Below are 24,318 nucleotides of genomic sequence, written 5' to 3' on the forward strand. Positions count from 1 at the left end.
TAGGATGCGTGTATGAAAGTGTTTGGACGGTCCAATTTAAATAATAATTATTTAAATTGGACCGTCCAAACACTTTCAAATAATTAATTTTTTTTGATGTAATTTAAAACAATTATTGTTTTAAATTACATCAAAAAAAATTAATTATTTTTTTTAAACCTTACTGATAAATATATGATTTAGACCACACTTCTAAGAAAATCATTTTTCATAAGGATTGTTCATAAGTAGTATAGAATCGCCATTCACAGAACTCATTTCTTACATCACTTGGATCAACAAAAGTGGGTCATTTTCCTAATATTAACGAAATGATTCGACAAAACTTGCAAATGCCTTGCAGTGAGCATCATCTTGTTGCGCATGTAGACGGACATTTTTACCAAAGGTATGCACAAACACGTGCCATGCATTACGCTACAGACATGTGCGTACAAGCGTGAGGTACAAAAGTGTGTATCCAAGTGAATTCTAATTGATGTAAACATTTTTAAGCTCTCAAAACTTATTTCTCTTGCTGAAATTTTATCGGTGTGATAATACCTCACTGTTATTTTTTCACAGTGGAATAATTTTTGTATTCGTAATGTTTCTAATGTCAATAGTTAGTCTTTAATTATTGGGAAAAGGTCTCACATTTATGTGACACTGGGCTCAAAATAATATTGGGAATAATTTTTAAGAGAGAGCTCTTCACAAATCATCATATGCATGTATTAATTCTACTTTTTAGGTAAAAATAAAAAAAATCACGTTAGTCTCATTTCCGAAGCTATTCGAACTACCAACTTTGCAGCGTTTCAGTCACTCGAAGTTTCAGCTCGCACGGGGTGGGCATGCTTCTGCGACAGCAGTTACACAACAGTTGCAGGCCAGTTGGCAACCCTGGTTCGCGGTGCGCGCGACAGCCGTACTCGCTCGGCCTTGACCGACATCCACGCAGGGGTGCACCAGGTATAAATGCTGCAGCTGGACCGAGCTGCGTCACACACGGTCCCCAGTCGTCACAGCACAGCGACCCCACCACCGACCAACAGCAACATGTACAAGCTGGTGAGTGTCAGAGTGGGTCCCGAGCCACTCACTCATGATGGGAACACGCTTTATCTTCATTCGATACAATTTCTAGGGTGTACACTATTCCAGTTAAGCCATGGGCGTCGCAACCGGGGACACATCCCCCCCCCCCCCAATAGTAAAAGTCTTCAATTTCGTCCCCTCCAATAATATATTTAGTTTCGTAGTTTCTCCTGATGTTTAAATTAATGATTTTGTGTGGATATAGCACCAGCAGATATGTTAACTGTGTTTTTTAAAAATTTGTTCTCTGAAAATATTTTTTATAAAGAATAAATTATATAGTGCAACCAACTATAATTAGAATATTTAGGAAATAAAAATGCCTAAAAACCACCTTTTTGCACCTTCAAACCCCCCGCTTTTTTTCCCAGGGGATGGATGTTCCTCAACAACTAAATCAATTGAAGTTCTCCCCCCCCCCCCCAAATATATCCATGCGTCGCCCATGGTTATGCATTGTTTATCATGGAAAAATTTAAAGAAATAGAACTAAGAAACAAAAATTAAAAAAAAACACAAAGAACAAAAAGCTAAATCAACTATGTCAACATGTTTTCCTGTGCCTGAATCAGTCGGTTTGTTCTTGATAACGGGAACAGATGCCCGTACCCGAAACGTCGTAAATGTTTTGTTGCAGTAACGCTACTGTGTTCGCCGGTTTTGTTGTCTTTTTTACTGTCCATAATATATGTTTATCTTCATCGTTGTGTTTGTATATTTTCCGCGTTGTCAAAGTAATTTTTTTCCGCCTGCATTTACTGTTATTTTTTCAACTTTCTCATCGTTGTTAGCCCAAAGCAAGACACCGGGAGTCTATATGACTCACAACACACTGGTACTCGCCCCTGCCAGTTGCGAGGTATGCAAACATCTTGACACACAGAGCTATAAGTTACTGCTCATTCTGCTCCACAGGTGATCCTGCCCCTGCTGTTCGCCGCCGTGTCGGCCGGCTACCTGGGCGCCCCCGCCGTCGCCTCCTACGCCGCCGCCCCCGTGGCCTACGCCGCCCCCGCCGTGGCTGCCTACGCCGCCCCCGCCGCCGTGTCCTACGCCAACACCTACAAGGCTCCCCCTGCGCGCCTGGCCTACGCCGCCGCCCCCGTGGCTTACGCCGCCCCCGCTGCCTATGCCGCCCCCGCCTACGCCGCCTACGCCGCCCCCGCCGTCGTCAAGTCACCCCTCGCCTACGCCCTCCATTAATTTATTGCTTGTGTTTGGAAATGAATGTGTACTTGGAGTTATTTAATAAATAACTTACCAAAGACATTTGGGAAAAAAATTGTTTGTATTTAATTTAAAAACATTACCATTTTATCAAAATTAATTGATGGGTAAACCAATTTAATATTTGTTAATATATTTCCTAGTGTTTAAAATATCGTTAATCTAATAATGGCTAACAGGGAAGAAAAGTTTTCCATATAGGAACATAATATTTTTGTAAGAATATGGATTTAAGTCAATTTAAAATTACATTTTTTTTTGCTAGATATTGGAGAAATTTTGAACATAAAATTACATTCTAAATAACATGTCACTTGGAATTTATCTTAACTCGAAAAATAGCATTCATGCGAAAACTACAAAAGTTACACTTGCATGTCGTTGACTCATTTAGGAATTTTTACAATGTTCATAGACAATTTCAAAAACATAAACAACGTGATTGTTTCATGTAAACATTAGAAGTTTAAAATTGGTTGTGAAAACAAGGAGGAGTGCTTGATAAATAACACAGGCCAGCGAAAAAAATATTTGTTAAAAACATTTTTAACCAATGTACCTAAATTTCATGTATTTTTTGTGCTGAAACCATATTTGGTATTAGTTTTTTTATCACCAACGGTTCACTCCCAATAAGATATCAATTATATATATTTAAAAATAGGGAAAATTTAAAATGAAAAATTGAAATTTCAGTTTTTTATTAAGTTCCAATTACCACTTACAATAATATTAAATAACTAAATGCGAATATTAGGTAATTTTTTTTTTTGTATTTTCTCTCCCTCTTCTCGGTAAAATTTCCTACATAGTTTATTCTTCGATGTGATGCACTTTGATGTTCTCTGTGAAGTGACCAACAGTAATCACCCAACATGTTGATCTTCCAGGGTCCCTGATGTAACTGTTCCCCTTTATCTTCACTCACATCACCTAACTTTTCAGGGAAAAAATCAAGATGATTAGATGCAAGAAGTGGACTTTAAGGCTCATCAGACAACCAAGAGGTTTGACATACTGAATAACAGGGTCATCACTTATCATAAAATTTGTCTATTACAAAATCATGTTCAAATATGAGACGATTTTCACAGGCAGATATCATAAAGTTAATAACGCCCTAAGGCTGGAAAAAATATTAATTTGCTTGTTTGTCATGCAAAACGTAATGTAAACACAAACATCATATCTGACTTAAACCAAAACAGCAAGTAAAATAAATTACAGGGAACAACCGACAGTGGATCATTGTAAATAACCATCTCAGCACCTGTTCAGATTTATTTCGTAAAACTATGGTAATCACAAATCACGATGGTTGGACTTCACACCTGTGTTTGAAACAGAAACCCCTGTATCACTGTAAAAATTTTATTTTACAAGAGAAATCTGTGGATAATCAGTTGCCAACGATATAACTTGTAAAATTGCAAGGCAGAGGTTTGTAACATTTGCAATAAATTTTACTAAGATCTGTCCTGCAGTTTTACAAGTGATATGGTTGTCAGAGAATTTTCCTTGTATAAGTACAGAAGAATTATTACATTGCAATATAAAAGTGCAGTCTTAAATCTCTGGATAAACGGCCTATAGCTTGAAAGATTACAGTTTAAAATATGTATTACACAAACAGTTAATAAAAACTATATTTAAAATTAGGTTGCGGTTTCTATTTACATACATTTGCATTTTCAAGCTGAATATCATTTCCGAAGATAAATCATCCGTTTTTTTATATTTAAAGATTAAATAGTTGACGGGTGTCAGGTTAGGAAATGATTATTTACCATTGTGTCATGTTCATAGTTGCTGCTTGGCCTACTATCAATCACAAACTGTCAGTTACTCTCCGCCGCATAGTTTATTAATGGCGCCTTTCAGGACAACTCAATCATAACAGCTTCAAATGTTTGGACTCCTTGGCGCCAGTGAGGGAAAACTCTTGCCGATAAGATAATTTTGAAACTCTCATAAGCATGAACTGAATTTGTTGACACTATGTTCTTCGTTAAAGACCATGAATCAATATCTTTTTTAGAATCATAGAGAAGATTTACTCAAACCAAGTTGAAGTATGGATACTATTTTCATATTTAATATCACACAAAATTTTCGCATTTCTTGAAATTATGGATGTCTGAAATTAACTCTGATAAATATTCACTTGCGATCGTTTTCCCCTGATGAAGCGCAAAATAATTATGTTTACTGCATAGTAACTTAATGAAGTCATTGACACATAAAATATTAAAAACGTGGCTCTAAAAATTATTTCATACGAAAACCCTTAACTATAGCCCACAATTCTTAAATAGGCTTTAATTCTTGATGCATGATATAACATGAAATAACCATTCACTTTATATTATAATACAGTAATTTTAAAGGTTTAATGTGTTACATATTTTATACTCAATTTAAAACCACTTAAAATGATATTTATGGTTCCAGGGTTGTAATACTGCTGCGCCAACTATGCCTGTATGAACGAAGACTCATAAAATCTGACTCGTAAATGGTTCAGGTAAATAAAATGTTATTTCTACTGAGAAAGTATTTGTGAACATCAACAAGAGAAAAAAAACTACAAATTTTATCCATTTTATGGTGACGTTAAAAATGTCAGATATAATTGGAGCTTCACCATTAAAATCTTTTGAATTAAATTCACAAATGTATACATGAAATTGAAGCAAATATATCTCTAATTTTGACCGCTTATCAATAGAAACTATATTGCTATTCAAAAAAATATTAATAGATATATATGTCCCGAGTCCGACACTAAGCAGGTCAAAAAATATTAAGATGGCTTCTGCCAAGTAAATTACATTTTTTAATGTATTCAGTATGTTTTTTTTCAATATAAATCGGAAAGTTTAAGAGTGCTCCCTTTAAGATTTAACATGTACAAAGAACAAAAAATAAATACACGATCAGAAATTTTATATTATGCTAGCCTGATACGATACAAAATATGGTTTAGGATCTAAATTCATCTAACTGTAATGTCCATACTTTCCGTTACTATGTACGGCATTTATAATATTTACAAGCTTTTAAATGTATAAACAGCAAACCGTGCAAATCACTTAGGTTGTAAATGTCATCTTTAAACGCCTTTATTTTCCAATTAACCTTTCCGTAAATACTTGGGTCAACAAATTGCTTCAGGATTGTAAAAAAAATCTAACTTCATTTTCTAGCACATGGGAAAAATAATCCAACTTCTTTGTGATTTACAGTTTGACATTCTGAATCACTGGTAACCTGTTTTCTGAAATGTTAGCCTGTCGCCGCGAGTAGATTTATAGATACTTTATAAATTTTTCAAGAACTTAAAAACAAAGATTTTTTTCTATCGAACATAAATTTTAGAATATAACACACATAAATAATCTACTCGTGAGCTAATAAAAAACTAACGATTCACTTTCGTTTATTTTTTGTTTTGATTGAAACATATTTTTGTGGTTGTACTTGAACCATCATCTTTTCGTCAATACTTGAATCAACTAATTCTTTGCTTATAATTTGCAATAATCGTCGATCACTACGATTCTAAATCGTATTTCGTGAACAGAATCACTAACTCCCTATTGTCTTCAGTTGCTTGCATCTCTGGACGATGGTTGCTACAAATCCTGCTGAAAAGCCGTGCGCATCATCATTTTCACGGATCTTCCCTGAACCCAGAAGTCAAATCTCATGTGACCAAAGTTAAATATTTTAAAGTATATCTTCACAGTATATAAAAAGTTTGATATTTCATAACATCTATCACGCTATTTCCATCAGTATTCTCCAACTGCGTTCATTAAGTGATTACTGCATAGGGAAATTTTCATTTCACACCGTTCATATGACATTGCAGTTTTTAACTGTTTGTCACAGGAAAAATTCACAATGCAAAAGAAGATATAGTTAAGTAAAACATAAACCCACAAGCCTAAATCAGCTGATGTCAATTAGATAAACCAAACAATTCACCTAAACAGGTGTTATAGGCAACACTACCATGACAGCATAAACGAATTTATATTGGCCGCAATTTATTCTTGAAACTTTCCCGGCAAATTTTATTGTAAGGGACAAAAGTGCAACATTACGTTTGGGAAAGTGTTACGGCTCTCTCCAAATAGCAAGGATGTGTCCTTTACAGATTCTCTTTAATAGATGGATCTTAAAATATCAACGCAGCATTCAGTAAGAAACAAACCGTAAAAGGGACAGCCGAACTCTTTTGACGGTTACAAAATCTGGAGTATCAACAGATAAACACTTATTCTGTGATTTTTTTGCGTTTACAGATTTTCTCACCATTTTTTTTTTTAATTTAGCACTTCCAAGCTTATAATTTCACATTAATAGATGCATTAAAAAAGACTCAGATATCTGATAGCTGGCTAAGTATCTTACTATGGTTAAATTTTTACTAAAAGATAGCGTCCCAATCCCTTCAAAGGTAAAATAGTATGATTGTAAGGAAAGGCTGAATTAGTAATTCTAATAAAGGTCTACAAAAGTGATTTAGAGCCTTTAAGAGGCAAGTTCAAGGGTCCTTTAGACTAAAGTGTCTTTCAAGAAGGTATTCGGATACAGCTACTTGTACATGATAAAATTCGAAAATAAACTGTGGCCACATTGGACTCCTATTTTTCATGAATTACTTATATATAAAATTACTCCAATCTACTACTTCTTAGAAATCATCTTCGATTTTTTTTTTCAAAATTTAAATTCTCATACGGATTAGGAAAATGAAATTCAAAACACTGTTAGTGTGCACACAGAAACGATTAAGGAGACCCCTGGATTTTCTTGTGCAACTCAAAACTCCCATACGTTTTGCTGTTTCAAGGAAATATTGACTTATTTAACCAGAAAAATTACATATATTTTAAGTTAAGCATTAATAATATCTAATAAAAAATTATATTTCCACTTAATAACAAATTCTTATTTTTAGCTATGGCCGAGAATGAACTTAATAAAAATACATTGATATATACTAGTTATTTAATGAAACTTTAATGTTTATGATTTCTTCGAACATACACATACGTTTAATAAATTAGTAGTTATAAATTTGTGTTATTCCAAAATAATAAGCAAACAAGGAATATATTGATGCTAGCTAATTTTGTGAGAACATTTTTAAATAACTTCTTTAGTTGCAATAAAGACCTAAGGGGTGCAACGGAAAAATCTTCGGACACGCACTCCAGACGACCCGGTCTCGGGAACCTTGATCCTACTTCCAAATGTAATGTGGGGTTCGCGTGTATTCGTGGAGCGACCCCAGGTGGATGTTGGGAATGTACCCTGTTGCAGGACATTCCCTTACTTGACTTCCCTGGTCCTGTTCGTCTCTGCTGGCTCGCTGTCGACGGGGTGTAAGTCTGAAACTATGAACTATAAAATAAAATAGCGACTCTGTTATTTAGAATAAATTGTTGCAAAGGTATAAAATATTATTAGTTCACGAATTATTTACCTTACCGAAAGTAGATTAAAAATAATGGTTACCTGTTTTTACGAAACAATTTGACACAAAAATCCTTTTATCTTTTCATTGCAAACAAGTTTATGATTTTTTTATTATGATATTTTTTTCCCGAAGATTTGATAGTTATATTCTAAAAATATATTTTCTCATAAAGCATAACAACACGGATTTTATACTTCACTTCGTCTTATGCGCATATGAACACTGCGTGTGTGCTCAAAAATATTTACTTTCACGTTTCATGTAACGCAAAACACATAAGTTAAAAAAAAATGTATTATTGTTGAAAAAAATAACTATCCGTTTTTCTTCTAACTAATATGTGTAAGTTGTTCTGTCATCACGAAGCTACTTGAAATAAACGATAGCAAAACTTTTACTACAGGCATAGTATACTAATTGCACTCACTTCAAAGGAGAAGACGAGAAAGATTGTACCCAGTCACCTGGACATCTCTTACTCCGGCTCTCCAAATACAGTATGTCCAGAAAAGAATGTCCCAGTAGTAATTTTGAATGGAATCAACTAACCATTGTAGAGTGTCGGTTAAAGGTCACAATTAAAGATTAACTCAAACAGTTTTAGACAAGCGCATGTGCATGTACTACTTCGTTGTTTTCTCACTTACAGAGCAAATGAATTGCTCTTTCCCCAATTAGTAGAGGTTGAAACTGTAAAAATTATTTGGCAACATTATGGATACCTCTCCTCTCCAATACGTAGAGACCTGAAAAATTCGCGGGTTCATTTCGTGTTATGCTAAAATTCAAATAATTAGGTATACCTTAGTGCTGCTTCTGTCATTGGTTCACTGTTAAACTGGAGGACTGAGGGCCAATTAGAGACCCTCACTCATAGAAGTGTCGAATCACAGGCCACCCAGTCGAGACGACTCACAAGTCAACAGCCAATGAACAGTTGGCATTTGCCCGAGTGTGTAGAGGATATTGGAGTCTATCCTGGATGTCATTGAACCCGCGAATTTTTCCGGTCTCTACCAATACGAATCTCTTTAAACCGTTGGATTGTTCGTAATTGTCGAGACTATAGAGCTATTTTCCGCTGACCTCCACGTTCGCCTGACGTAACGCCAAGCTATTTTTTTTCCCAGCTGGGGCTTCATGAAAGATCGTGTCTACGTTCAGCTGCTACCTGATGATTTGCCAGAGTTGAGAGAAAATTGTTACCCAAAAAGTGTTTGGTTTTGGATGTGTGCCTTGTAACCAAAGGTGCACATGCATTGAACATTTGTAAATGAATAACTAGGTTAGTTTACATTCAGTTATGATGTGCTCTTTGTTGTTGATGGTCTAAATTAAAAGCTTATAATTAGGGACAGGAAAAATTCGCGGATTCGATATCCTTTAGGATAGCCTCCATTATCCTCTGCATTTCTCAAGTAAACACGCGTGTTCATTGGGTACTAAATTGTGAGGCGTCTCCACCGGGTAGCTTGTGATTCGACGCATCTTTGGTCGATAGTCTGCCATTGGCCCAGAGAGCTCCAGTTAAACTGCGAGCCAATAGCAGAAACAGTAGAATTGTACACATGTTTGAATTTAAGCTTATCACGAAATGAATTTTTCCGGTCTCTACTTATAATATACAATTGAATCTGGGGCATTCGTTTGTGGACGGCCCCGTGAATTCCGCGTGAATAACAACCGACGTAAATCAGACGTCGCCTTTTTCGGGAGACGGAGCGCGACACGAGACTCGTCCTTGCGGGCTGGTCTCTGGTCCCTGGTGGCGCAACTGGACAGTCGGACTGGATTCGTGACAGCGGCATTGACCCGCGCCGGGTCGACGGCCTGGGACATATATACCCCGGCGGTCCCCGCCAGTCCACTCACAGCGACGAAGACCACGTCCGCCGACCACAACATGCTGCTCCTGGTGAGTGGCCCGATGCCGAGTCGACGTGGCGAGCGAACGACGGGAAGCCTTCAACTCACGTAGCTTCGGTTCCCTACCACGTTCGTGCAACTTCGGATTTCTCTCAAAAAAATTGAAATTAAAAAAAAAAATATCGAAGGGTTAGGTTAGGTCAGGTCAGGTCAGTCACAACATGATTGGTTTCATTGGAAACTTCTGATTTAGCGGCTGAAGTGGCGTTTGTACCAAAACGCAAAACTTCGGAAATCTTCGGAAATTCTTGCAGGGAACCGAAACTACGTGAGTTGTAGGCTTCCGGAGCGACGACACAGCTCCGGTGCTAGCCTGGACAGCTAGGCCTCCACCGGACCACGGGTTCACCGGGTCCCAGTGTGATGTGGGCGCCAGCAGTGCTGATAGTACACAGCCAACTGTCTGGTCGGCTGAGTGTGGTAGAGGGGCTGAGGCGGTGACCATGCTGGGTTGGTGACCCCAGCCGAAGCTCTAATACCCTCCCGATCAACAACAGGGAGTGATCTCTAATCAGTTATGATTTTACTTAAAAAGCTCTGGAATGTTTATAAAAAAAGCGAACTGGAATGCTACTCCCACCCTACCCTATTAGGGCGCATATGTGGGAGGGCAACGTGAGAAAGCCGGCAGTAATGTCAGAATAATCTGCACCTGGTGCTCTCGCGGCAAGTCTGGCCCTTCAAGCCCGCTCCGAACTTGGACCGCGCTTGCATCTTGCAAGCTCGCTAGCATCCGTCTTCTTCTCTGCATCTAGGCGCTTCGGGTATTGCCTCGGCAGGCTTGCTTCAAGCTACTATACATACTTGTCCCGACCAGCTTGCTGGGGTCTCGAGTTCTCCTTATGGCAAGCTTTATTCAAGCTATTTTTTTAACCTTGGTACCGGTATATTCTTTATTAAATATTTTAAACGGACATTTACAATATCAATATCAATGTAAAGAATACTTATATAAAATAATTATGCTCTTAAATTTCTCCACAAGCACTAACTGCGTTCCACTAGCGGTTATGGTCGTAGATAGCCCCTGGTCTAAAAAAAAATGCAACCAGAAGTAAAATTGGTTGGGGATGTTTACTGGCTTAAATAATGCATAAGTGTACAATTGTGAGCCAAATAAACACACATAAAGTGCACGGCACAGTGCGTGACCTGATAGGCGGTTGCTTTTTTTTTTTTAATTAAGTAAATTGCTTGATTGTGAACCCAGCTATACTCGCACAAAGGAAAGCTTTCATTGTGGGGTAGTTCCTGAGTGTTGGAGGCACTGTTGGGTTGGTGGCAGCCATGAAAGAATTATGTCTGCGTGCTTCACGACTACCTTAGTGCAGCAGGGGGTGGGGGGTGCGCAGAACACTTGTCACTCACCACAGATGTCTGAGTTCGCTTCCCGAAGGGATATGAACTAAAAATCGGCTGTGAAATAACAAAACCTTTTCTTTTTTAAAAAAATATAACAGTTATTTGAAAGGAGCATAAGCAATAAAGATCGCAGGATTTTGCGGAAGATAGCGACTGCAACGTTGACCGAAACGTCAGTGATAGTTTAGCCTTTAACGCGGCTGAAATCCAGAAGCCAAGTACCTCGAGTAGCAGAAGCAGCATATCAAACTCTACCAATCTATAAGTCTTTGTGGTACAGGCTACTGATGATTAATTGCCTCTTTGGCTATCTACGTCCGTTTGGGGTTATCAAACATTAACCGTTTTACTGTTCGTTCTGTGTTACCATACACGATGCCAAAAAGAAGATATGTACCAATGAGTTTAGGTGATCCATCTTCAAAGTTTGCTTTTTTTGGTTCTGAATAGTCTCTCCTTATTTATCTGAATGTATTTTATGGATTTACTCGATTAATTGTGGGGGAATAATTTTTTCTTATGCTTTCTGAGAACGGCTATAAAAGCCTAATATCCTTTGGTAAATGCTGTTGAAAAGATTGTTAAAAAACTTAAGCTTATCTCTTTAATCTTTTCATGAAAGTTAGTAAAAAAATATAAATCATGTAATTTAATCGGGCCCAGTTTCTAACATCTCGCCATAGCATGTTCGTATATAATTATTATTTGTTTCTTTCATTCTAAAAAATAAAAAAAACTGTTCACCCTTAAAAACGAAGTTTCGGAAAGTTTTGAAAAGAAAGATTATTAAATAGTACTCGATATATTTATTCCGTGAATTATTAGCTTCGGGAGTACGAATTTTTACTATAAAAATAACCTAGATGACAAATTACGGAAAATGAAAGCTACTCCAAATTATACAAATCCGTTTGTTTAAATTGCATGCTCAAATAGTAACCTTTTAGTATTAGAGGTGATAAATATTGTAATTAAACTTTTGCAACACCGATTTTGCCTCTATAGTTATTGAATTTTAGACAATGGTTCAGAGTTGTTCGTATATTATTACCCACTTTTTAATACGATATTTTAACACAAGCTTAATAATATTTGGAGATAATTTAATTTTACTATAAAACAAATTTACCATTTCTCACACCCTTAAAAAATAAATTATAACCAAAATGGAAAAATGACATTATGTGTTTTTTTTTTTTGCTAAGTTTTATAACACGCACCAGACTTACTACTTTAAATGATTTTTTTTATAATAAATCTATTTTTGCCTCGTTTTCTTTGCTTTTGCGATCGATTTATAGGTCTTGTAAATTTTCTTACTTCCTGCTTCAATGTATCTCAGTATATAATTTTTTCTTCATAGAACAAAACACACTTCATTGTTCTCTTGAGCGGCCAATGTCGGAAAATTGTGTAAAAACGGTAGTTTTTGTCTACTATTTTTTCCAAATATCTTAATTTTTATTGACTTATTTTGAAAATATGACGCTTTATTGTAAATTAATTTTAACTCGTCTCGCCTTTTAAAGGGTAGAATTATGTAATGACTTAGAGCCTAATTTTAAGTAAGTCAAAGACCTCACAAACAAAAAAAAAAATCTTTTAAATCCTTTTGGTGAATTTGGACAATTGTAAAACAAATAGAAAAAGAGTTAAAAATTTTAACAAATATATTTAAACTATCAATAATGCAAGTATTTGTTTATTTTAATATTGTTCAAAATCTGAGCTATTTACAAACATTTAACACAAACTGTTTTAATATTAAGTCCAGGGTTAATAATTTTTTGATATTTACCTTAACTGTCGTAGGGGTAAGTAATAGTGACTTGTAATCTTAAAATATCCGAAAGCACCCGTACCATAAGTGGTGATCGTAATGTCACCGCCACAAGTCTGGTTAGTATTTTATTACACTTCAAAGGCCCTCTACAGCACTGCAAAATAATAGGGTTCATTTAAAAGTCATATTTCCTTATTTAAAGCGAAAATATGCTATTATGATTTATTTGAGGTCTCTATCCCATGTCTGTATAGTCTATACTTTATACGAGCGTACGTTTATTATGTTGTATTTTTTAAGTTTGTATTAGGTACGTAAGAGGAATATTACGATAAATATTATTTTTGTTGTCACGATCATTTAATAATTGTTTCCGCTGTTAATGTAAATGTCATACAACAAAACCGTCAATATTGCTAAACACATAGCTGTCATAAAAAAAGAGAACATTTACATCTGAAACATATAAAGATATGCGGTTAACACGATTACGTAAGGAATATTTATTGTGAGCTCCATCATAGTTGACATCATAAATAAATATCAAACACATGTCACCAAAAAAACCTAATTCATTTGTTAGTTATCTATGGTCAGAGCCATTAGGTAACGTCAGTGCTTGTCAACATTATAATGCACGGTGTCATCTACCGCTGTATTTGACACTGGGGTTTGAATGATAGGCCTACTAGGAGGATATAAATTACTTGGTTCAATTTGAATTAAAGCTTTTGTGAAAATTGTCTGTAGTACCTATAAACAGCAGAAAGATTACGAATTTTAATAAAAAAGATACAATTACTAAATAAATGTTTTTACAGTGTTCAAACAAAACTAATTTTTAAAATAATTATGTCATAACAATAATTTAATTTATTTGAATTAATACAGCTTACATTAATCTTAAGCTTGTTAGACAAACATAGAAGAATATTTATTCAGCTATTTTTAAGTGACTCACCATATTACATGTTTATAAGAGAATAGGTTTAGATAAAATATTTTTGGGTAATCGCTATATTATATTTTTGTTGGTACTATCTAAGTTAACTTTTTATAGTTAAATAAAATTTTTTTTTAACGAATTCAAAAATTATTGTTATGATTTTTTTAATCAATAAAGTGTAAGTAAGCTAACGGATTAAAAGTTTTTATTTTTGTTTAATTTTAACGTGGAAAACAATATTATATTTATGCTTGAATCAAATATACCTTTTAATAAATGCGTTTCATGCATTTTAATATATGCTTATCATGCTATCACGCCTCCTGAAAAATGTAATAGTTAATAAGGGATATTCTTCTAGAAACAATAATTTTTGTAAGCAAAATAAAATGGTTAAAAATATTTTAATTTTATCAAGAATTGATTTAGAGCGACAGAAAATAAATTGTATGAGCATTAAAAATTCATTTTCAAAGAAGATACGGAAATTATTTTAGCGCACTGTTTGTGTGCTATATTAAAAAAATGTACATTTTAATATATTTTTATTTGATTGAAGCATATTTTGAAAGTTGCGTTAGTTTTCGAAAAATATTGGAAAACATGTAAATAAAAATAAAGTGTTAAAATAAAAAAAATTCAGAAACAGTTTTCATGGAAATAAAACTTCGTCAAAATAAAAACATCCCTTATAAAAAAATTTTAAAAAGTAAAAATACATATCTATTATGAAGAAACAAAGTGAAAATTTCATTGTGGCAGTTTTGCGAAGGAGTGCCTAATTCGTTTTTTACTCAATATTAGGTGAAAAAGTTTTTATTTTTGCTACAGCTTTTACGCATATTTATCGTTAGTGTTTTAAGGCTTGGTAGATTTTTATGAATATATATGTACTCCTGAAACATTTCTATCACTTACAAAGATAAATATTTCTTACTTTCAGAGGGTTACAGTGAAGTTGAATATAATTTTTTGAAAATATGTATTAATATTATTACATCATATTTTGTCATTTAAATACATGACTTTTTTATCTTTCTTTTTTAGTCCAGCAGTTCAAATAATAGTAATTACTTCAAATAAATTAACGTTATTTTGCATCATAAATTACGTTAACTCTAATTCGTCTACAAGTTGTGCTAACGTTTACAGATTTAAAATAATATTTATATTTTCTGTGACAAAAATCTGTAACAATAAAAAATTAATAGGTTTTAATTAATAATTAATAAAACGCTATTGCACGTAGAGTTTTCATTAACCAGGAAATCATTCTGATGAATTGTTAAAGCTATTTTTTGGTATTCTTTAAAGTCAAGCCAAAACTTGTTTTGCAAAACAAAATATTTAATTTTTATTTTTGACTCACGGAAGAAAATATTTAGTAGCTTTCTTAGAGTAATCGTAAGCTGCACCTGTAGTCACAGGCGCACATTTCAAACTGCCGGTTTTTTTAAAGGGCTGAAAATTTGTGTAACCATATAGAAACTTCTCTAATATTTTGTGAAATTTATGTTCTCCAATATTCGAAATTTAAAAAATAAACATTTTATCATATTAAATACATAAAAATGTATTCAAAAAATTGTAATGGAATGCATCCAGCATTGAGTTACATTGAACGAATTGCATACATGTCTACCAAGGTACAATTAAATTTATGAACTATCTTGACATTAAAATACTTCATGTCATCCCTTGTACTAACAAATTATCATATAAAAATTAGTTTAGGAAAAAGGTTTTACATTATATTTAAAATGTTTACAAAACTTTCGAACGTATATTATAGTATAGTGTAAGTAGTAATTTTTTTTACTTCTCTTTTTTAAGTTTCTTGCAATAATAGTTCCTCTCATTAAAATTGTTTCAGCCAGAGTTTCAGAAAATGCTTAGGATTGTTACAAAAATTGTAAAGGATTTCATAGTTTACCAACTACAGGAGTTATGATATTTTTGTCCTTTTATGCTTAATACTTACCTAAACCTCTTAAATGAATGGTTAGTCTTATAAAAAAATTTCAAACAAATAATTTTGATATTTTTTAGGTTGACTAGCAAATAAGAATAAATTATACAGTATGACATGGTATGGAAATTAAATATTGTTTTCTTTAGCTGCAGTTTTTTCAACCCTTCGCATCAATAGCTTATCTTATAAATATTTGTTTTGCCTTAATGTTTTGAAATTAAATTTATGAGACAAAAAATATGAGCAGATTTGATTGCGTGCATATTAAGGAATTTATGAAATTTTTGGTTCTTTAACCCTTGTTTTTAGACCCTTTGCATTTATGATTAGTCGAATCAAAAATTCATTTTCACAAAAGATTTGTTCATATTGCTGTATTTAAATATAATAACTTGATACGGGTGCAAGACCTGTAATACTAATGGAGTTAGAGTGATATTTCTGTTTTATAACAAACCTTCCCTATTTCTATCTGTTTGGTCGGATTTTGCCTTTTCGACCAAGATTTTCCAATACTATAGTTTATGTAACAATTAAGAAGTGATTTGTGCATGCAGCAGTTATTGTGTCCATAAAAAAAATACACAAACTTTCGAGATGAAAAATGTTCTAATATCTACAAAACATGAAAGGAAAAAGTCTATGTAAAATTTTTTGGAAGTCGCACTATAGTACCGGCTACCGTAGGTAGTCTTCCTTCGAAATCTACTGAAGATCCTCTATGTGTGCCCGTATTGGTTCATCGGCTACATTTTTATTATTTACATTCCACACAGACATCTATTTCGTTTACAAATACTGCGCTAGTTTCTGTATATACCTATACACACCAGTGGCGTAGCCAGGATTTGTGTATTGGGGGGGGGGGGGGGGTGCTAAGAAGGATGCCCCCCCCCCGTATTAAAGCGGTGGTCCGGGGGTCCTCCCCCGGGAAAATTTGTATTTTAAGGTGTAAATTAGTGCTATTTTAGCAGTTATTGGTACTTAAATTTAAATATTGTAATGGTAAAAATTTTATTAATTTTAATATGAAATTTGTTTGAGTGATGAATAAGAAATTAATAATTAAAGATTTTTTGCTAAAGGGGGGAGGGTTGAACCCCTAATCACCCCCCCCCCCCCCCCCTATTTACGCCCCTGATACACACAGGTATTCAATATCCATTTCTGACCATCCATTTACTGCAACCTAGTCATTAACCACGCTCGTTATTAAAACTTGCTAGGGAAAATTAATGTTGTGAAAGTGCTTAATCCCTCAAGTTACTTCCATGTTTCTGGAGACGAAACTTTACATGTAAAATAAATAGTATATATTTTAAAATTGATAGCTTATAGTGTCAACAAATTTATTGCATTTAATTCTTGTTGTTTCAACTTCAAACGTCCGGGAAAAGGTTGACTTGATATCTCCAATAATCGAATTATTTTTTGGTCCCAGGATGAACATCACTCATTTATGCATATATTGTTAGCTGCCTTCTGTGAAGATTGCGTAATTTTGTGTTGTATGAATCTCGTAATATTGTTATAGGTTTCTTGTAGCCTTATTAATTATGTCAAAATTCTCGCATTCCTATGAGGATATCGTTTAAATGGGTACTAATATGTATTCTAGCGTAACTTCAAATAATAAGCGATTTTTGCAGGCCTTTAGGTATACAAAAAAGAGATTATAAGAGTAATATACTATTATATTTTTATTGTCAGGCAGTTAGAGGCTGCACGAATGAAAATACACTTGGTGAACTATCAGTATTTTAGTTGTTTATTATTTTACAATCGTTGTCATGGCTGTCTTGATTTTTGTATTGAATACGAGTCATGGTGTCCGAGTTAACCGACTTTTCACTCTGTCTTCCAGGGAACATGATCACATTGACAACTAGTGCTGAGAACTTTTAAATACCAAGAAAAAAAGTCTCATTTCATTGGTCCGCGTGGTAGCCAATTGCTATGAAGGAACACCAGCTGCGGGTGTCACTCTTAGCAATGACACAGTTTTGAAACAAAAAACCAATACAGATATTTCAAAGGCGACAGAATGTAACTTAAGATGTCGTATAGGTTTCAACTTTTTTTTACTATCTTATTAATTATTCCTTAAATATTTACAATTTGCCTTATTTAAGGCAGATGTCAAATTTTATGGTAATATAATGTCCATTGACATTACTACTATCAGGGGGCGGCCACAGATGCGTGATTACAGGAAACCGGTTAAAGCCATTTTTATTTTTACCTCATGGTCTGAGCCATGTTTATTATCCCCCCAAATCATTGGGTTAAATGTATGTGATGTATTGTGAAAACTCTTCTGAATGACTTTGTCTTTCAGAAGTGATCGTGGAAAAAGTAAATCGAATTTCGGGACTTTTATTAGCTAAGTTTTACAATATTAATTTAGAACGAAATTATCTAGTACTAATACAACATGACAAGAAACATATCAGTGTGTTCGACATTTACGATTTTTTTCCATCAGTTTTTATCATGTCTATAACTTGTGCCTGATTCCCATGAATGATATTTATGTGAAATAAGGTTTAAAAACATCGGAATGAGCCTGCCGAAAATCAAACGACTTCAGTAGGAATTAAAGTTTATCACACTAGCTGCTGATCGCTCCAGCTTGGAATGTCCTTGGGAACGAACCTCGGACCTCCCCCCACCACTTGGTTACAGTCATTTAAGACCTGAGTAGGCTCAGCAGGAGAGATCCTCACGCCACGAAAACTGCCCTTCCCTATTACATTTGCATTCTGGGTTCTCCACGGGGAACCCGATGCCTGGAGACACCAACTAGGGTTTGGGGTCCAAAAAACCCCCGATAGGTGTTCGGAAGGTCCATTAGGCATAGCCACCCGACCTCATCCTACTAACCTACCAGACTACTCGTTCCGACACACCGAGGAAGTCAGAGGAGTGAGCACCCCCGGCATAGCCCATATCAGTTATGACATCGCCGGCATCACGTGAAGGCTATGGGTTGCCGTAAGCGCGAGAGGCTATGTACTCGCATCGCAAGCCCGTTTTGGAGTCCTGGCGAGAGCATCACTCAGATACTAGAGCCGGCTACATCTCCGACACTTCACAGGTCAGCAATCATTCCCAGTAGTGACCCAGGCTCCTTAGCCAGCATTAAAGTTTACACTGTTTACTAGCCCGAAGGCCGGCTCACCCACCTCCTCCCCACACAAATCTGAAACCTTTTAGGATGGTTTAGGAGTCACCTTACGGTTCTGCATTAATCCAGAGCCTATCATCTGGACCTAGCAGACATGGAAAACAAGTCCCCTTCCCACCGTCAACTCTTGGACCACCCACAGCCTACGCGAGTCAAGGACGGAGCTTCACAGGAAGTCAGTATCAGGTTACACCTAACTGGATAGCACAGACCCATTCAGAACTTACTAGGCACCATGATAACTGTGACGTCCCACCTTCGGAATCTGGAGACCAGAATGCTCTCACCACACGTTAAGCTTCCACCTAGGAACTTAAGTCACCAGACTGCGGCAAATCCGGGTAGGAAACCAACACTACAGCACCCAGAAATGATAGTGACAGTGGAGGACAATAACAGTTCTTCAACTAGGGTGATCAGCACTAGCACTCCAGAAACCACAGCCCGATTCCCAATGACAGTCCTATATTACCACAACTGGACAGATGTCACAAGCAACCCCAAAATCAGGGACTACACACCCTTTTACAAGTGCACCATTAAAAGCGGAGGACAAGGAAGATCTTTTGACCAGGATGATTTGCACTGATACTCCAGATATCACTGTCCGAAAACCAGCGACCCAGTCGAGGGCCCATCACCGGGCCACAACTCCTTAATATGGAGTGCGTGCAGCCCAGTACCAGCTCAAGCATCTAGGGTCCCCATAAAAAATACTAAGCCAATCAGGAGCCACTTCATCAACAATTCGGAGGGAGCAGAAGATCTGTTGCCTCTAGCCAATCCATGACCCCTTCGCAAACTCCCGAAAGAGAAGCCAGCTATATCTTCGAGCCAACATGCTTGCAAGGGTAAAGTCACACCCGAGCTGACCCACCTTCCATCTTAGTTGTTCTCGAAGTTCTTTGACCTTGTTGCATTGGTGCAATACATGATCCACATCGTCCGGCATATGGTAGGAACCCACACACCGGATTCTCTACCAGGCCAAATTGGTGGAGTGTGGCCTTAAAATTGCCATGACCAGAGAGCAGTTGAAATGTGGCATGTGTCAACTCAATATGCTTGTACTGAAGCCGATATTTCACATTCGGAAAATACCGAGCGAGTGAACCTCCCCTTATCAGAGGCATCCCATTTGTGATGCCACTGTCCCATGGTCAGCTCCCTCTGCAACTTATGGTTGTCAGATCTGAGGGCACCAGAAGCCTTGAGGGCTGAAAGCCTGTCCTTTTCAACAACCAACAATACCAGTGGTATAGCCCAGCGAGAACCTGTAGAATGTCATTGGACACTGTGCGATACGCCGCAAGAAAGGCAGCACCCTCCACCGACTGCAGTTTCCTCCTCATGAGCACGAGTCCAGACCAATGATACCATGCAACAGCACCGTAGGTCATGACCAGGATAAAAGCCTCACGATACAGGCTCAGTAAAGTGCCCGAAGAAAGTCCCCGGGGAGAGTCCGCAGAACCGATAAAACCGCTCCACTGCCTTCCGTAACATGTATTCCAAGTGGCGAAGGAAAATATGTCAGTCATCAATAAGGACTCTCAGATTATTGAACTGGTTATGAATTCAAGGCATTTGCCCCCTGGTACACATGTATATAGTGTACCCAGGCTCCCTTAAATCGGCCCTTCAGCATCATACACCTGGACTTGCCAACAAAAAACTTAAGCTTCACCCAAGCAGCCTAAGGTGTTATCCACTGGGTGATAACCTCGTATCTCCACTCAAAGACGGCGCATGAGTTACCCAGAACCAGAATCAATTCATCATTAGCATACCTGAAAAACACAAATCCCACAGTAACCTCATGGTCCAGATCTTTCAAGTTCTCTCTCTTACAGTTGACACAGCAACCTTAATTGCTTATTGAAGTGACCTTCCTGTAAACAACATCCACAGGTTAACACCTTTTGGCAGTTCCCATACCGATGGCCATACCTTTCACACTTGTAGCACCTCAGCGGGTACAGGTGGTTATTCACCCTGCATGAGGTGTAGCCCAGGTAGATTCGTCCAACTCCGACAAGGAAATGCCTGGCCCTTCCATTACATTGTATAACCAGATGCACATCGTCTCTCTTACTGCTAGCAATCACACACCTTACCTGAAATCCGCTTTAATCTCCTAGAGTCATTTGATCCGAACAGAAGTTCTTCAGAAATATCTGGTCTGCCAGTTTGATTAAATTTTACAGCATGAATTACACCTGAGCAGTCTCATATTTCGATAATTTATTTTGCCATGATATGATTTATAAATATAAACAGTTCTCTTGTCCTGCCAAAATGGCATCCTACTTTAATGTCATTAATTGTTTGCACCATGTGTCCATAACTAAAAAAATATATATGCATTTCCCTTCTGTGTGCACGACCTGACTTCCAGCGCACACAACCGTCCTATGCGCCATTGCGAATCAGCAGGTTCCAAAACATGGCGATAAAATCACGTGAGCATGACATTCAGTAACCGTTACTGTTATTTTTCAATTATGCGCCCAGTTTAAGGAGACGTGAAACAGCTTCGCTGACTCGACATATAGACAACACTACCATAATACTACTACACACACAAAGTTGAAACTAAAATAATCCTCTAAAATTATATTCCCTTACAAATTATTGATTTTTTTCCGAAAAGAGGATCTCTTACACAAATTATCTCATTCCCTTAATATTGGTGCTTCCAACATATCCTGTCACAACACATAATGATATTCTCAGAATTATAACGCACTTTTTAGTGGATTCAGGATAATGTTCAGGAAAATGAGCAGGTGGAAAGAGAGGCAGCATAATTCTGTAAAGCCCACTCCCCAATGAAACCAGGTGAACAGTACCTAATTTTTAGACACTTATAACACTAAAGATAACTTAGGCTAGAAAAATAAGTTTTAGTAGTTACATCCAGTCTCTTTGTTAAAAAATATATCTGCCTTTGAGAAGTATTTAAAATGAAATAGCATCAAATGTTTACTGCAGAAGTAATTCTATCTAATCCATCTTTTACCATTCTGGGGGAGGAGGAAGGGTACAAGCCCACATGCCCACTAAACCTGATCCGCCTCTATGCACTCGTCAATTTTTAATTTGAAAACTTTGGTTCTTTCAACATTTCCTTAAATTTTGGAAGTAACTATTTTGAAGTAAAGAAAAACTGTTATTTTTTTACAGTGTTCCTCTATCATGGAACCATCTATATTGTAATTCATTATTGTGTGTAAATTGATTGTTTAGTGGTTTTTGGTTAAAAACAGTAAACCATATTATTATGCAATGAATTTCATAGGTGATGAAAATGTGAGACTTGTACTATTTGGGATCCAGGCGACTTGCAGTACACCATCCCGAACTATGAGTGAGTTTGGGCTTTGAGTCATGTTAAGTCATGGATTTTCGGTACTAGGACCCGGTGAGTTGTCTTCATGACAAAAAAAGGTAACTGCACCTAATAATTGCTCGTTGAGGGATTGACAAAAACAGTAAGATTTTCTGTTAAGATTGGTACTGGTGATCACCATCAGTCAATTTCAAGAGACTAGGTGGCAGTGGTTGTCCACATATGCTGTAGCAAGCAAAGAGGAAAAAACCCAACTTCGGTTGTCCTCATCTGCACATACGATGGTCTAATGTAACTCAATAACATAATAGCTTGAATGTTGACAAGTTTAAGCCTGATAATAAGAGTAACATAGGAATAAAATTCTTCCATTATGCGGAGGTGAAAATTAAAATTGCCACAAACACTAGGTTGAGGCATTGTATGTTTTAGCTTTCATGATTCAGTCACTGTAGCATGGGAATCACATAATGATTGGATCGTTGGTGTAGATATAATAAGTAAAATCACATGTGTAAGTAAACTAACAGTGAATTTTCTGAGTTATTTCCTTGCAAATTTTGTGCTTTATTTATATATATAAGCAACATTATTTTCTCAATTATCTTAGTATTCTCATTACAAATGCCAATCACGTAAAACATAAAAATGGGGTATTTTATGTATGTTCACAGGTGATACTGCCTCTGCTCTTCGCAACTGTATCGTGCGATAGCCTGGTTCCTCCTGCTGTGATTGCACATCCTGCCATCTCTTACCACAACACCTACAAGGCACCTCAGAGGCACCACGTGGTCGCAGCCACTGCCACCTATCCAGCCACTTACGCCGCTTCTGCTCCCATAGTGGCCGCTAATGCTCCCGTAGTTGCAGCTCACAGTCCTTTAGTGGCAGCTCATAGTCCTTTAGTGGCAGCTCATAGTCCTCTTTCGGTTGCTCACACTCCCTTAGTAGGTGCCGCTTCAGCGATATCCTACCACAACACCTACAAGGCACCTCAGAGGCACCACGTAGCAGCCCCTGCGACCTATCCAGCCACTTATGCCGCTACTGCTCCTGTAGTTGCAGCTCATAGTCCTTTAGTGGCAGCTCATAGTCCTCTTTCGGTTGCTCACACTCCCTTAGTAGGTGCCGCTTCAGCGATATCCTACCACAACACCTACAAGGCACCTCAGAGGCACCACATAGCAGCCCCTGCCACCCATCCTGCCACATACGCCGCCGCTGCGACCTATCCTGCCACATACGCCGCTACTGCTCCCGTATTGGCCAGCCACGCCCCCTTAGCAGCTGCTCACGGTTCCTTGGCCGGCGTACACGCCTCCGCGCTGGGCGTTCCTTCTGCCATCTCCTATCACAACACCTACAAGGTCTCACAGTCACGCCATGCTGTCCGTTCTCCAGCAGTATAGCATGAATGTGTCACATTACTAATGTAATTTTGTATATATTTTGATTTACATAATAAATTAAACATGTAAATATGCATGAGAGTTTTTTTCGACTGATTCATACTCCATGATCCTCTATGCACTCGTGCAAATTACATCTGCTGATTGGTTACCGAATCGTAACACCTGTTGACTGGATTATTCGTGATTCGCTAATTCTTCTGTTAAAGATTTTTCATTGGCCCAGAGTCCTTCAGATAAACTGTAGCCCAATCACTGAAGCGAAATAATGTCAAAAGTATTTGGACTCTACCCTACCGCGAAATGAATCCGCGAATTATCAGGTCTCTAATAATAGCATACATGATATGTCAATGTTTTCAACTACTGTAATGATTGTAAATTTTAATAACTGAGTGGTTATCAGAGATATTAAAAATTTTACATAGGTTTTTAAGAATTATAATCACATATTCCCTCTTTTTTCTTGATCGCATGCTTTCAAAGTCAAAGTCGCTAATGCTTCTTGGCTTCTTGGACTGAAACAATTTTGATCATACCTTAATTGCCCTTGATAGTTACAACAAGGAATGAAGTAAGG

General features: G+C 36.7%; 1 protein-coding gene across 1 annotated transcript; it reads left to right on the forward strand.

Moving 5' to 3' along the window:
• The first annotated feature begins 960 nt into the window (after positions 1-960).
• On the forward strand, positions 961-23,812 carry LOC134541363 (adhesive plaque matrix protein-like). Its single transcript, XM_063384785.1, has 5 exons — positions 961-1,053; positions 1,996-2,255; positions 7,642-7,703; positions 9,601-9,713; positions 23,001-23,812. The coding sequence occupies exons 1-5, from the start codon at positions 961-963 to the stop codon at positions 23,736-23,738; spliced, it is 1,266 nt and encodes a 421-aa protein (XP_063240855.1). The 3' UTR covers positions 23,739-23,812.
• Positions 23,813-24,318: the final 506 nt, after the last annotated feature.

Source organism: Bacillus rossius, chromosome 18, assembly GCF_032445375.1.
Source record: "Bacillus rossius redtenbacheri isolate Brsri chromosome 18, Brsri_v3, whole genome shotgun sequence".
In the NCBI taxonomy this organism is placed as follows: domain Eukaryota; kingdom Metazoa; phylum Arthropoda; class Insecta; order Phasmatodea; family Bacillidae; genus Bacillus; species Bacillus rossius.